The 14,705-nt window shown below is 41.2% G+C and overlaps 3 protein-coding genes across 4 annotated transcripts in view; 1 reads left to right on the top strand and 2 right to left on the bottom strand.

Annotated features, from left to right (window-relative positions):
• Positions 1 to 97: 97 nt before the first annotated feature.
• LOC148402573 (E3 ubiquitin-protein ligase TRIM39) lies at positions 98 to 6,762 on the bottom strand. Of its 2 annotated transcripts, XM_088356826.1 has the most exons (5): positions 6,615 to 6,762; positions 5,033 to 5,461; positions 4,129 to 4,268; positions 1,835 to 2,002; positions 98 to 1,291 (listed from the first exon to the last, which is right to left on the bottom strand). In XM_088356826.1, the coding sequence occupies exons 2-5, from the start codon at positions 5,405 to 5,407 to the stop codon at positions 583 to 585; spliced, it is 1,392 nt and encodes a 463-aa protein (XP_088212952.1). In that variant the 5' UTR covers positions 5,408 to 5,461; positions 6,615 to 6,762; the 3' UTR covers positions 98 to 582. The 2 variants fall into 2 exon arrangements, with proteins under 2 accessions (XP_088212952.1, XP_088212945.1); XM_088356819.1 differs by lacking the exon at positions 6,615 to 6,762 and having other exon boundaries at positions 5,033 to 5,699.
• Positions 6,763 to 10,912: 4,150 nt separating this feature from the next.
• LOC148402572 (twist-related protein 2-like) lies at positions 10,913 to 14,601 on the top strand. Its single transcript, XM_088356848.1, has 2 exons — positions 10,913 to 12,384; positions 14,112 to 14,601. The coding sequence occupies exon 1, from the start codon at positions 11,406 to 11,408 to the stop codon at positions 12,033 to 12,035; it is 630 nt and encodes a 209-aa protein (XP_088212974.1). The 5' UTR covers positions 10,913 to 11,405; the 3' UTR covers positions 12,036 to 12,384; positions 14,112 to 14,601.
• hdac7a (histone deacetylase 7a) overlaps positions 13,566 to 14,705 on the bottom strand; it is a 40,003-nt gene continuing 38,863 nt past the window's right edge. The window contains exon 27 of the transcript XR_015853233.1: positions 13,566 to 13,652. The gene's annotated coding sequence lies outside the window, so the exon portion shown is untranslated. The remainder of the gene's footprint in view (positions 13,653 to 14,705) is intronic.

The raw sequence follows: 14,705 nt of genomic DNA, 5'->3' as shown, positions 1-14,705 counted from the left end.
AACTGTGTATAAAAAATATATGCTTTTAGTGGGGTATATAGTTGAATTAATATGCCATTATTGTATTTATATTTAGTTATAATACTGAACACAGAAATATCATTATCATTTATTTGTATCTATAAATCACAATGCATGATCATACTGGTAAATATAATGTAAAAGAAAAACATATGGCTGATTTCCTGAGGGTTAGCAATCAACATTATACATTTTTTTTAAATGAAACAAAAAAATGTGAAAGCCAAGAATATTATTCAAAACAACTAAACAGTCAATAATGATACTGAACAATGTCTCTGTTGTAAACAAACAAACTATGATTTGACTGCTCTTTTTAAGTGATGCTTTAATGTTATCGTGCTAAATTAATCAAGCTGATTCTGATTCTGGTTGTATTTCCTTAATTACAGTGACACACAACAGTAGTTGCACTAGATGGAGTATAAATATTTTTAGAATATAAGTTTTGAGTGAATGTAATGAATCTAAAATGCAGACACCAAGGATTTTTCACCTTGGTGCCATTTTAATAAACTGACACTCAGATTCACCATGGCGTATGAAACACAACAGATATGCTTACAAGCCACACTGGAGTGTGATCCAAGAGTCTGGTGTGTTGGAGTGAATGCTGAAAACTGGGTAAACAGTCTCTTTAAATGCAACGTTGAATGTGTAGAGATGCTCTCTTTGGCCTTTAATGCTATGGAACGTCAAAGTGCCTTTCTCATAGTCCAGTCCCACTTCAATCTTCAGCGGCTGCCTTACCATTTCACGCAGGGCTACAGTGGATGAGGACTTGCACGCCGTCAGTTTGCCGTTTTTCCACTGGAGCCGCCAGGACACTGAGTTGTGACCCAGTCGGCTGTGGTCGCCGCGTCGGGGGATGCTCTTGTAACACAACCCTAGGGACCACATGCTTTCTGGGCCCACCTCCACCACCCAAATATGCTCGCCACTGGAAAAGCCCTCGTTGCACATGACCTGCGGGGCACTGGTGAAGCGCTCCTTCTTCTCGACGTATGACTGCTTGGTTTCGCTGTACTTTGCCGTGCGCAGATCGTTGCTCAGTTGCAGGCTTGGGTGGGCTGTGCTCGAGTTGAAGGTGAGCTCCAAAGGATTGAAGAGGAGGCAAAGGTACTCAGCAAGGCGGCTCATTTCGGCTCGGAAGGCCTCGGTCCTGAGGCCTGTCTGCAGTTGCTTGGTGGTAAGTGGAGCGTTTGTGGGGATGTTGCAGGAAATTGGGATTGTGGCAGCCATCCTTAGCTTCTCGTCTATCATTATAAACCTAAAAAATAGGTAGAAAAATGCTTTATCAAATGTCCCTTGTTTTATCAGAAAAGTATGTAAGTTGTTCAAACAGCCCAAGCTTGTCATGCAAACGTCTCGCAAGACTTTAACTCAAAGAGTTACATTTGTAAAGGAATAGGGTGTTTTGTAATACAGGTTTTGTGCTTAAGTGTTTGAAAGTAAGTTAATTCAGTAAAAATAATGTATAAAAATAGATTTACACAATTGTCAATGTTGTTAAAAGTTTCTATGAGATAGTCCCTTTAAAAATGAAAATGAACTGTATGTTGAGTTACAATTTTGATCGATAATCCGATTCCACAATTTTTCCATTCACTATGGCTTATGCTATACGAGGTCATAAAGTCATCCCAGGTGTCTCCATGTGAAAGGCAAACTACACCCTCGACTGGTTGCCAGTTAGTCAAGGGCTCAGACAAGCATTCATTCACACCGTCACTTAGTGGAAACTAAACCTATATTTGGTCAGGTGATGGTAGCTGTAAATATGTAAAATCATCAAATAAAAACATAATTATACTGGTTTATGAAGCTGCATGAATCCGTCATGTTGAGGGCCTCAGTTGCACTTTGCTGGGCATCCACTAGCAGCTTCTGTTGGTCCTCCAGTGAGCCCACGCCCACCTGCCAGCTGCTTCGACGCTCGCTTTGCTTCTCATCCAGGAGCGTCTGTAGTCTCTCGCGGTACCTGAGCACATCCCCCCCAAATAAAGAAAAGTTGAGTACTAACCAGAGAACATAATGCCAGAATGTTCTTCGGTTCTAAACTTACAGAATTGCTATTCCTATAGTGATATGTTTTTTTTCTTCTAAAAAGCGAAATCATACAGGATGTCATATTTTTGTGAAATGTCACAATCATACCAGAGCTTTTAATTGGTCCTAAAAATATACATCATCAAACAAACAGTATCAATGAGTTCTTTCTTTCCATGTGACTTGACTGGAGACATCTTTACAGTGCTGACATGGCGGAAAATAGACATATTATCAGTGAAATGAAATGCAGACAAACAAGATAAGATTACAATGACTGTCAGGTATGCATTTTTATCGGTAACAGTGCCGAGTCTTGCTCTTCAAGTTTGAAGTCATGTGCAAATAGCTACTTGGGTGAGAAGTTCATTTGAATCCAAATACATTTTAAAAAGGTCTACTACTCGACTTACCAAAAACATCCAGATGCTTGTATTTCGTGAAATCAATTGATGGAATTATTTTTTCAGTGTAGTGTAATAATAATTGAAAAGTACTTCATGGGAAAATATATGACATGACATGATAGTTGTAATCATGTATGACAAGTATGTCTGGCAATGCCCTCGAATAGTGGCCTGTGCTGTCTTAAAATCAACCCGTGTGGTCAAAGGTCTGAAACTTTGAAAAACAGGTTGTCTACTTCCGTGCACTTGAGCCAGACCATGACTCAACAAGTAGACAGATGACATTCATTTGACATGCAGGTCACAGGCCTATTAAATTACGGATACTTGTCATCAGTTTTGTAACACGAGAGTCAAAATGATCCACAGTTTTTCCTTTCTTCTATGGCAAGGTTTCCTAAACTCCAAATTTTTAATTGTATCACAAAATATTGTAACATCAATGTACTGTACCCACTCACAATCTTGCTTTTTATCCAATGATTCCCACCACACACAATTGTATGCTGCTATAAGAGGTCATGGAAGATTATCCAATTTCATTCAATTCAGAAAATGGTCATACATTCCCGACAAATACTGTCATGTATGTCATGTCTTGTCACCGTGGGATAGCGGGGAACGAAATTTCAGTTTCTTTGTGTGTCTTTGGCATGTGGAGAAATCGACAATAAAGCTGACTTTGACTTTGACTTTGATGTGCAATTTATGCCATCGTTTGAAAGTTGCCTTCACCTACCAGAACAATAACTTTGTGTTCAGTTAAACAGGCCCAGTTTACACTGGGTAAATACATTTTGTGAGTTCATTATTTCAGTATACCGTAATTTCCGGACTATAAGCCGCGACTTTTTTCCAAAATTTTGAACCCTGCGGCTTATAGTCAGGTGCGGCTTATAGAAGATATTTTTCGTGATTTTTGTGATGACTTGATCACTTTTATACACTCGTAAAAAGGCTATGGACCACTGTTGTGCGGTATCTTGAAGAAAAACACAACAACAAAAATACTATTTTGAAACACTACTATGGCTGCTGCTTATTCTGGCTGTGTTGCTTGTAACTATTATGAGCTTTAGTAGGAATGCACGCTAGGTGACCTGCGTCAAAGGGCTCTAAACCCTTTCTCTTACTCTGCCATGTGACTCGAAGATTACACAAAGCAGTGGCGCTGTTTGGACCATCTGCATTGTATTAAAACCCAATCAATCAGCATTTAAATTCAATTCTTCTGACATTTTGCTCACCAAAAACAAGTTGTAATGAATGTGAACTTTTAATGCATTTTATTCAGAAGGTTACTTTGAACCCTGAGGCTTAAATGGCGGCGCGGCGTATTTATGGATTTTTACGTCTTTCTGTCTACTGTCTTTCTTTGTAAAAAACTCATGTGCACGTGCAGCTTATAGTCCGGTGCGGCTTATGTAAGAAAAAAACTAAAATATCCCTGAATTTTAGCTGGTGCGGCTGATAGTCCGGTGCGGCTTATAGTCCGGAAATTACGGTACTTTGTGGCATTTTTGTGTGGTGTGACATTTTGCGAAGACAAATCGTCCATACCAGCAACCCAGCACGCTTTCAATCCAAGTGTGTATGGCTTCTTTTTTTCCTAACTTGGCAAGAACAAACCCTTTTTTTTTTGTTTACTTACCCTTCGACCAGCCTAGCCATGACTTCCACCGTTGTGATGGCCTTGTTTACTAGTTTGTCTCCATTGGCTTGAGAATGATCCTGTTGCTCCTTGACGCGCTCCACCAGGAAATTTGTCATCTGTAGCCTGTTGGAAACAACCTGCAAATGCACATTTATTGCAGATGTCAATTACAAATCACAATATACAGAGGTATGGCACACTGACTTGTGCATGCTAATCCTGTTACAAAAAATGGGGACAACAATCGGCTTCCACAAAGAGCACAACGGAACGAAATTGCACCACTAGTCCCTCATACATTATTTTTGTTATATGTACGTATACTGATAGCGTGACTGTCCAAAGAAAGAATAAGCACTAGTGTTTTCCACATATAGAAATCCACTCAGAAAATATAGTGTTCTTTTTGCAATCAGGGAATATTAATTCATTTAACAGACTGTTAGCCTAATGCAGTGCACTTTAAGTATCGATGAGGTCATCATTCACAATCATTCACTCACCTATGAGCAATTAACTCTTCAGTGAGATCATGTTTTTGGAGGAGAGCCAACATGGTAATTAGTATAGTGCCATGTTCTCATATATGTTTGTGTTCGGATTACCTTTGAATTGTAATAAAGCCTCTTGAAGACTTTATCTATTATTAAAAAAAATATTTTTACATATAAATTTTCCCTTTCACGAGCAGCTCAATGATAATGACCCAAGCAAGTGAAAATTTGGATTAAGTGGGTGAATAGGTGAAAGTAAGGATTATGTGAAAGTAAGGATTAAGTGGTTGAATAGGTCATTGAAATGCAAACATTGATTCTGACTCACTAAAAGCGGTCTGTATTTTTGACCAACAATATTTATTACTAGTAGTTCTTATTAAATGTGACAAATTCAAGAGACTTACCTTGCTGCGGACCTCGAGGGCATGCCTCATTTCGCTCTCAGCAATATTGAAGGTGAGAAGTTCATGGTTCTGGTGTAGCCCCTCCATGAAACATTTGGAACACAGCAAGGTAACGTCGGTGGAGCAAAAGTACACAAGGGGAAAATGGTGTATGTTACACTCCTTTCCCAGATGGGATGCCTCGTCTGCAGGAGGTGCAGACGCTTGGCCTGTCCCCTGCAAGTTCTCCTCTTGATTGCCGGAATTTGATGCTAGGTAGCCAGTGATAATACTACCTAGTTTGAAGTTCTTCTGCATGGATTCGAGACCTGGAAACTCCAGGCGACACTCGGGGCATTTCAGCTTCGTATCGGTGTTGCCGAGGGTCTGCAACATGCACACTTGACAGTAGTTGTGTCCGCAGGGGAGAGCCACAGGGTCTAAGTAGAGCTGAAGGCAAATGGGACAAGTGAGCTCCTCTCGCATGGAAGAACTCATGGTGGAAGGTGATGATGAATAATTGCTGTTCTATCCTTGATTGCCTTTTAGAGCTTTTCAAAACTCATTGGTAATCTTCCCGATCCCACCAGCAGCAGCATCAGCAGCACCAGCAGCAGCAGCAACAGACTATGATCTATGCTGCACGCAAGTCCAACAAGAAAATGTCGGTTGCCTTAAGTTCTCCTTTGATAGGCAGTATGTGCACATGCGCCAAGAAGAACAACATTCCTTTCCAGAGCTACCGCACAATGAGGGTTGTTTGTGGTAAAAATATGCAACACAGATCAACACTTATTGTATTCTCTCAATCTGGATGCGCTGTAAATAGCCGCTAGTCTCCAGTCAGAGACAACATCACGTACACAAAATTATGTTTTTGCTGATTACGCTGTGGAATCAGCTTTTTTCTCTTCGTTGGTTGTTTATTTATTTCTGTATTATTAGACAAATGCTTTTACACGAGCAAACGTTTACGCATTGCTTGGAATTGGGCTAACAGTAAATGTGGGAACCTGCTTTAGTGCACACAACTGAATCACATGGACTGGATGACTCATGTTGCCGGTAAACAGAGCTCAGAGAAGCCCTTCTTGTTTTCACTGAGCAGTTGTATAAAAATCTGTCAGCAGTTACTGTCAGCTCACGTGTCAGTGGAAAAATCTTCTAATAAAAATAGAGAAGAATTAGCTCGATATGATAATGCTTTTTAAATAACAACTGGATCAAGGACATGACCCTGAACAGGGTTCCGACTTGCAAGGCAATCATGAATGTCCAATGTGATTCCACAGATTTGTTTTAGTAAAAAATGAACTCTGATTGACTGCTCTGACTGATTAAGCTGACTAAAAAAATACACATGGAGTAATTAATACCTGCATATTAAGCAAGCAGACAAAAACAATGTATCCTCCTTACTCCCGAGGTCTGTCCTGAAGGAACACCTATGGAAGGAACTTCCGATAGCAGACTTCTGGTCAAATGCTCCCATTGTTTACAATAAATTTCGCTTCAGAAGCGATGTTTAGGAACTGTATTTTAGCAATAATTGCATTAAAAAATGTCTTGCACGCCTCGGTAGCTTGTTGTCGGTTGTACTCACAAGCAGAAGAAGTTGAACCAACTGACTGGCTTTCCCAGCTTCTACCAGAGAATGAGGAACACAGACAAATTAGTCTGAGATTTGTTTGAAAAGACCACCTCGTCGTTGTGCATAGAACAAGCACATCGCAACATTCGCATTGAACTTAGTACTAATGTGCTTGCATTACATCATCGGAGAAGACTCACCGGGTGAGTCCTACAATAACATTGGATATTGTTGAAATGTGTGAGGGAGGTTTTAGTATTTGTCAACCACTGAAATTATTAAAAGGATTCATTGAGCGACATGAAGCTTGTTTACAAGAAGCGTCCTGGTCATGTGGCTGCAACCAGATACATCTGCCACCAACTTTATGACTGAGCAGATATTGATGCAGTTCCAAACTTGTCAAATTTCTCACGTATGTACCGACAGACTTGGAATGTAGTAAGACAGGATCGCAACTTTTTCTTGGCCCTTTTTTTATCATCCTCCTACCGCTCTAGATTAGCAGGAAGCAAGATTGAAATGCTTTCTTTTATAAAATACAACAACTGACGTCCCCATATTGTTCAATTCTGTCATTGTCAATAGAAAGTGGAATTTCACCAACAGTTCCCATAGAACTAAAAGTCCGGTTTTGCCATACTGGAACTGCCTCCTACATTTCATGGTACGTAAAAACATGATGAATATAGAGCAGGGATTGGCAAAGTGACAATGTTAATATTTTTGTACTGTTGCCAACCAAAGTGCACCTTATCTTCTTTTATAATGTTTCACAAGATTGGAGGATTACTCTTTGCACAATCTCTCTAAGCCATCCAGCAACCTGGGTCATGTCCTTTGCACTCTCCTCTTTAGCCCATGCGACAGTTTTTTTGCCACAGGGGTTGAGGTCTGGGAAATGAGAGGAGCTTGATTCTGTCTGGTCAACAATGTCTACATTATTCAGAGTTAGAGAATGATAATAGAATAAAAAATTAATTTATTTTAAGGGTTTAAAAAAAAACACATCTTAACCTGGGATACCAGTAATAATGTGGCGCACTGGGCTTTGACTCCATCTTGTGATCTTACAATGTTGTATAGAAAGAGTAAAAAAAAAACGGTTTATTCTTCAGAGAATGCTTACTTGTTAGTTTGTGAATGGTGTCCCTTTAATAGGTGGGGTTATAATTGTTTTCATGCATCTACAGACTAGTTCCAGACTAGGGCTCCATCCATCCATCCATCCATCCATCCATCCATCCATCCATCCATCCATCCATCCATCCATCCATCCATCCATCCATCCATCCATCCATCCATCCATTTTCTATACCGCTTGTCCCCACGGGGGTCGCGGACATGCTGGAGCCTATCTCAGCAGTCATCGGGCAGTAGGCGGGGGACATCCTGAACCGGTTGCCAGATGATCGCAGGGCACACTGAGACGAAAAAACATCTGCACTCGCACTCACACCTAGGGGCAATTTGGAGTGCTCAATCGGTCTACCAAGCATGTTTTTGGGATGTGGAAGGAAACTGGAGTGCCCGGAGAAAACCCACACGGGCACGGGGAGAACATGCAAACGCCACACAGGGAGGGTCGGAGGTAGAATCGAACCGCCACCCTCCTAACCAGTGCACCACTTGGCTTCAATCAGACAAAATTATTTTAAATTTTACAAGGAACAAAGTCCAGTGACATGAGGCCAGCCGAGCCATGTGCTCCTAGTTTTAGACCAGAAAACTTAATTCAGCCAATGACTTTTTGTGTCGGTCACAGCTTGTTTATCTCTAACTGTCCTTTGAAATATTAGGTCAGGTATTGCCAACTAGTAAATGACAACAAACAACAACAGACGAAAGTGCAGTACATAAATCTAAAAGCAGATCATCCTGAACTGGCTGTTCTGTGCTCCCATGTGGCCAAACAGTAAACCGGCACACAAACTTCCAACACTCCCCTGAAGCCAGGAATAAAACATTCATTAAAAGTGTATGCCACCTTCTAAAATTCAACATCAGTGGAAATATTATATAGCATACTGTGATTTATTTATAAATCATCTTCCCATACAACACAATGAATAAGCACTGTGACGGATGCTCACCTAAAAAAAAAAAATGTTTGGATCACATCCCATTTTCTATTTTCCAGTTTTTGGTTGTTTTCTTTTTCTGCAAAATACTTTTAAAGGAACTCTATAACAGTTTGTATACTGATTTCCATCCATTCATCAATTCTATGAACTGCTTTTCCTCACAAGTGTTGCGGGTATGCTGGAGCCTGTCCCAGCTGACATCCTGAACAGGTCACCAGCCAATCACAGGGCACTTAGACGAACATCCATTTGCACTCACAACTACACCTACCGGCAATTTGAAGTGGTCAATCGGCCTACCATGCATGTTTTCAGAATGTGGGAGGTATTTGGAGGAAATCCGTGCAGGCACGGGGAGAATATGCAAGCTCCACACATGAAGGAGCCGGAATATAAGGGCGCTCTAGGCCTGTGGAATAATTGGAACTGCAACTGACGATGAGTCTGACGTCAGCGCCACATCTACTTCCGGAGTCAGCTGAGTTGTTTATAATTGACACAGTGTATGAAGATTTCGATGGATTTAATGACTTGGAGTGACACGGACGGTTCGATAAACTTGTTATTCATGTTATAGTCATTTTATATATAGTTTATATAGTTATATAGGCCTGTGGCATAACTGGAACCGTAACTGACGATGAGTCAGACATCAGCGCTGCATGTACTTCTGGAGTCAGCTGAGTTGTTTGACACAGAGGACGAAGATTTCGATGGATTTAATGATTTGTTGTGACACAGATGGTTCGATAACCTTATTTATGTCATAGTTATTTGAATAACTCTTAATATGTTACGTCAGGCATATTAACGTTAGCATACCGTATCGGTCAGCCTGTTGCCTATTAATTTCTGTTCTTGGGGTTGGATTTTGTCAAATAAATTTACCGACTTATACTCGGGTGCGACTTATATGTGGGGTTTTTTCCCCTTTATTTTGCATTTTATGGCTGGGGCAAACTATACTCCGGTGCAATTTATACTCCGGTACGAAATATACTCTGGAAAATACGGTATATGTAAATATGAAATGAAAAGTGCAAATTTCTTTGAAAGTCAGCAAAGTTACAAAATCACCAGGGGTTTTGAAGCAATCCAAAGTATTTGTTGATGTACTGTAAATACCTAAAAATAACAACAGAAATGCTGTGACTCTATTGTCTCATAACTCTCCTCAAATATTTCAGTCTACCCGTCCAAAAACTGGTCTAACAGCTCCAATACATTTGGTTGAGAGTGTGTCACGACCGAACATGATGATAATGACAGTTAGTTTGTAGTTACAACATAGCTAATAAACACTTTAAAATCTTTTTTACAGAGCAGGATAATTATCCATGTGTGTTAGGAAAATACTCCGGAAGAGTTGCGGCTGCCTTACCAAAAAAACCTTCAAAAGCTCTCTAGTGGTGGCCTTTGGCTAGTTCCTCAATCGTTCTGTAAATACACATTTGACAAAAAAGATATAGTCTTTTGTACTTGGAGGCAAATTGCTTATATTATATATTTGATTTTTAAGATGATTCCTGTATTCACAGAAAGCTATTTGTGCGTCATCTGCGGGCTGGCAAAAGTGGTTTCTTCTCTTGTGGTGGACTTGCGCCATCTTTGGGTTGACTCACACTAAGGAGGGATTTTTGATAGGAGTTTTTCCACTTAGTCATGAGCAGCCAGCACATCCAAAACCAAATATTTGGTTTTATTATGGAGCAACATATTTTATGGTGATGATGAGCAAAAAATAAAATCACAGACTTTTCCTGTGTGGAGGTGTGTTAGGTGGGTTGGGCACCCAGTCACTCAGAGATTTGGACAGCAAAGTTGGCGTTGGACGAATTTCCAAGGTTGGTTCTGGATGAAAGCAACATTATGTCCCGCAGGTCTTTCTTTTCATTCCACTCGACTCTTTCTTTTCTTAAGTGTCTGATTGGACCTCGGTGGTGCGGTGCCGAGCCAACGCCAGCTCCTTCCTCCCTCTAGGCCTATGATTAGAGCCAACTAGAATAAAACACACCATTGTGTTTGCCTTGTTGCTTTGACCAACTCAAGACTTTTCAACACTGTTACATCATACTCCTGGAACGTTAAATGTTAAAAAGATCATAGTGCGTGTATACTTAATAGAAAAATAGGATGAACGATGCAGTGTTGAGGCAGGGGAGGGGGAGAGCAGCAGAGAGTGAGTTTGTGGAGACGGCGAAAGGGGGGGGCGGGGGATTGGTGGGACAAGGACGTGTTTAGGAGGAAATCTGGAACCAATACACTTGGAAAGCTTCCATGTTGAGGAGAAAACGTCATTGAGGCTTGATTTGGTTGGCTGTAACAGAAACGTTGTTCCTTTGATCACAGTGCCCCATAGTTTAGGGTTCCTGTTGTACCGAGCCTTAAAAAAAATAGACTTGCACACCAATCAGTGATTCCGATGGGCGGACCGCCGAAAGCGTCTAGGTCCCCTCCCTTTTTTAAAAGTCAGATTCAAGTTTCTGTTGGATCACATGCAGCTCGAGGAGCAGCGGGACACGACGACCAATGTGGTGATTACTGGCTGCCTTGCGGGGAATGTGGATGAAGAAGCGTGGTGATAAAAGGATAGTTGAATGTTGCGTTCTCGCCCTTTGTGACAAAGAAAAAGATTCAGCAGTTCCTAAAAATCAATCTAAGAAGAGACTTAACAAGAGGACTTGAAAGTAGCCGTCAAGGAAAGAAGTGTTACTTGAGTATGAGAGACGAGGAGCAGACTGGCGCAGATCATCTGGTGGGAGCCGTGGTTTCCAGTGAGGAGAAAATCGAGAAAGCTCCATCAAATGCCTGTCCTGTCCTCGTGGCAACGCCTGCATTCCGCAGGCGGAAACGCCACACAGCCTCACCTGAGGCGGGCGTCGCCACTGCCGTGGCATCAACCGACAACAAGCCGGGAGACGACATCCACATCGATACTCTGACTGGACTGAAAAAACTCAAAAGGAGTCCGCAACATCTGCCCGCTTCTTCGGGGCCATCCCTTTCCCCGGTTCCTGGTCCAAGTCCTGGTGGGTTGTCGCCCCTGGAGGACCCACATGGCCAACGTGTGATCGCCAACATCCGAGAGCGCCAGCGAACGCAATCCCTGAATGAAGCCTTCGCCTCCTTACGTAAAATAATCCCAACGCTCCCTTCAGACAAACTGAGTAAGATCCAGACCCTTAAATTGGCGTCGCGCTACATTGACTTCCTGTACCAGGTTCTACAGAGCGACGAGATCGATTCAAAGCTGAGTGGCTGTAACTACCTGGCCCATGAGAGACTAAGCTATGCCTTCTCTGTCTGGAGGATGGAGGGGGCCTGGACCACTATGTCTGCCAGTCACTAGCCTCGTCTTTGACAAAACAATGTTCTCACTCAATTTCAAATGGATCGCCCTTTGACCAGTCACAGGTTACATCATTGCTTTGGCTCGATGATGAGGCAAAGACTATGACTCTTAATGAGAACATTTCCTTGAAACATCCACTTTTCTAGTTTGTTGAGTTTAAGATATTGATTCATCCCGAGGGCTTTTGTTTTTGTTGTTGCCTTCAAACAAGGATGCTAAATTCCAATCTTTCTGACAATCCTCCAAAATGATATGTCTCATGACTAAGCCTGGGCACTGGAACTGAAGTTTCATCCCTCGTTCTACGTTCATCCTGAGCACTGCAACATCACCACCATCACCGTAGGTATGCATCCTTAAGTTATCTTGTAAAAAAAAATGTCCAGCCTTTCATTTTTGATATTCACTGTTGGTCGTGTCCAGGGTCCCAGCTGACGCGGTTGTATCCCAGACAGGTCATTTGTCAGTTCGATAGGTAAAACCGACCAACTCACGTCAGTGTGAAGGCTAGAATTCTCATCCTTTTTGCTCATTATCAATAAGAGTGGAAAAAGCACCCATTGCCGCCCGCCAGTCTTCAGTCTCTACTCAAACCGACCTCCTTTGTTCTCGTGCCAAAGAAACCCTTGCAACCGCTCGCAAATTCTTTCCCCTCGTTTGGCCCTAAATGTGCTTGCGTTGCACAAAAAGAGTGCGATAGATTCGCGGCGAGCTGACGACGAGGACTAATGAAAACAAACGGCTTTAGAAAAAGCGATGAATCATATGTGGTGCCATCAAAGGAGTAGGCCCACGTGGGGGCTCTCCCACTGGGCTAATATAAACCACTGGGAGTGATGGAGGAGGTGAGAACTGATTTATGTAGCACACATGCATAGGTGTAACCCCACCACATCCCCCCTTTCCTCAACACACACAATCCTAAACGCACCAATGTCTATTTTCCTGATCAAAGATTTAAGATTAAGATTTTAAGACCTGCTGGTTCTTTTGTGGTGGACCAGCCAGGAAGCTTCCTAATATTGGCTCATGTAAACAATCTTATAATATTTATTATAAGCAAAACGTTAGGTTTAGAACATGTATTGACCACTTAATATTTTCAAGTTTTCATAATATATTTTTCAATGGATGTACAGTATAGAAATGTAAAAGATGCATTCTCCTAGCCCACTAACAAAGCACTCCAAGCAAACAACAAAATAACATATTGTAATATTTAGTTCCAGCTCAAAGTGCTCTCTTGCATAAAAACTATTCAAAGACAACAGAAATTTGTAAAAAAAAAAAATCTCAAAACTAAATTCACAAATTCATTGAGGTACTATGTTTGTCTTGCATTATTTCCAAACCAGCACAAAACTATTAGGCCTACTTATATATAAGGCAGCGTAAGACTATGATCAGACCGCAGAAAAAGGTGACCCAAAATCTGAATTTTTGGACCATATATGAGACCTCTATCTGAGGTTTTTTTTTTTTCATGACAGTTATCTCAGTTAAAAAAAATGTCCTCCCAAATCCCACCTGTGGTGCCGCCAGTTGCCCATCCCTGGACTAGACTTGAGACTCCTGCAGAGAACAGCTATCCCAGTTCGAACCCAAAGAGTTTACCTAAAACACAACCAGAACAAATGAGATCTACGAACCACGCAAATAAATTAATTGCTTGAAAAAAATGTTATTGCATACACATGTAAACCAATAAAACCCTCTTGCACAAGTTAATAAAATACAGAAACAGTTCAGGACTGACAAGTACATAAACAGGACTTCAAACATTTTGCCGATGTCCATGCATTTTCTCTTTACACCTCTAGGGAAGCCCAGAAGTAGTACAAATCTTATTTTTTTATTCCCATACAGATTAAATCAACAGTGAATATAGTAAGAGATTTTCACATTTTAGGGCTACTTTATAGTTTGACATCCTAACTACAAGTAGAATCAAAATCATTGCATATTTTTTTGGGTCTCTCTGAAATTCCATCAATTGTAACTGTACTACCCTGTGAATATCAACATTTCAATGGTATTCAAAGCAGTAACCCGTTTGCCTTTCTGTCTTTTCAGCTGCTCGGAAAAGGAATTGTCTGTTGCGCAACACCATTTCTGCGATTCCTGCTATGTGGACCTTGGATTGGCAATTTCAGGCATGAGAGGACCGTCTGTCTTATTGAGAACATGGATCTATAAAGAATTGGAGAATGTGCAGTTAAAACTAGATTTTGGACAGAGATGACAAAACAGGATCTGTATTAAAGAGGCATTTTGCTTCAATATTTGCACATCGGTACATTATTCAAAATCGAAGTGTTCTGCCAATAAAGTTCATTTCATGGCTTATTTTGTTACAGCCGTGGTGGTGATGTTGCAACTAGCATTAATCTAGGCACCCCGCCCTTTTTGTCTCCAGCCTCTTGTTAAATGCTGTCTCACAGCCCCCCCCCCCCTTCTGTTAATGAAGTCTGCACGCCTTCCTTTGCCTGGTCAGTCAGGAACAATTAATACTGCCAAAATAACGCTCTTTAATACGCAATTAAAGGCACCAGAAGTATTTATAGCTTGTTTGGGCCTTTTTGAGTTGCTTTTAAAAGACAGACACTTCGGTTTCCACAAATTCTACAGTACATGCTCAAACTGAGTAATTCACAATGGTATCTTTCA

Source organism: Syngnathus floridae, chromosome 2 (genome assembly GCF_059516105.1).
Source record: "Syngnathus floridae isolate MCC-2025c chromosome 2, RoL_Sflo_1.0, whole genome shotgun sequence".
Lineage (NCBI taxonomy): Eukaryota > Metazoa > Chordata > Actinopteri > Syngnathiformes > Syngnathidae > Syngnathus > Syngnathus floridae.
The sequence above is the reverse complement of the archived record's forward strand: the minus strand, read 5'-3'. Positions and strand labels throughout refer to the sequence as shown.

Coding starts and splice junctions, on each gene's coding strand:
- LOC148402572 (XM_088356848.1), top strand. CDS start 11,406: ATGAGAGACGAGGAGCAGACTGGCGCAGATCATCTGGTGGGAGCCGTG.
- LOC148402573 (XM_088356819.1), bottom strand. CDS start 5,509: ATGAGTTCTTCCATGCGAGAGGAGCTCACTTGTCCCATTTGCCTTCAG. Junction 4,269..5,032: donor CCCTCGAGGTCCGCAGCAAG/GTAAGTCTCTTG, acceptor GTGCATTTGCAG/GTTGTTTCCAACAGGCTACA. Junction 1,292..1,834: donor TCATGCAGCTTCATAAACCA/GTATAATTATGT, acceptor CCTATTTTTTAG/GTTTATAATGATAGACGAGA.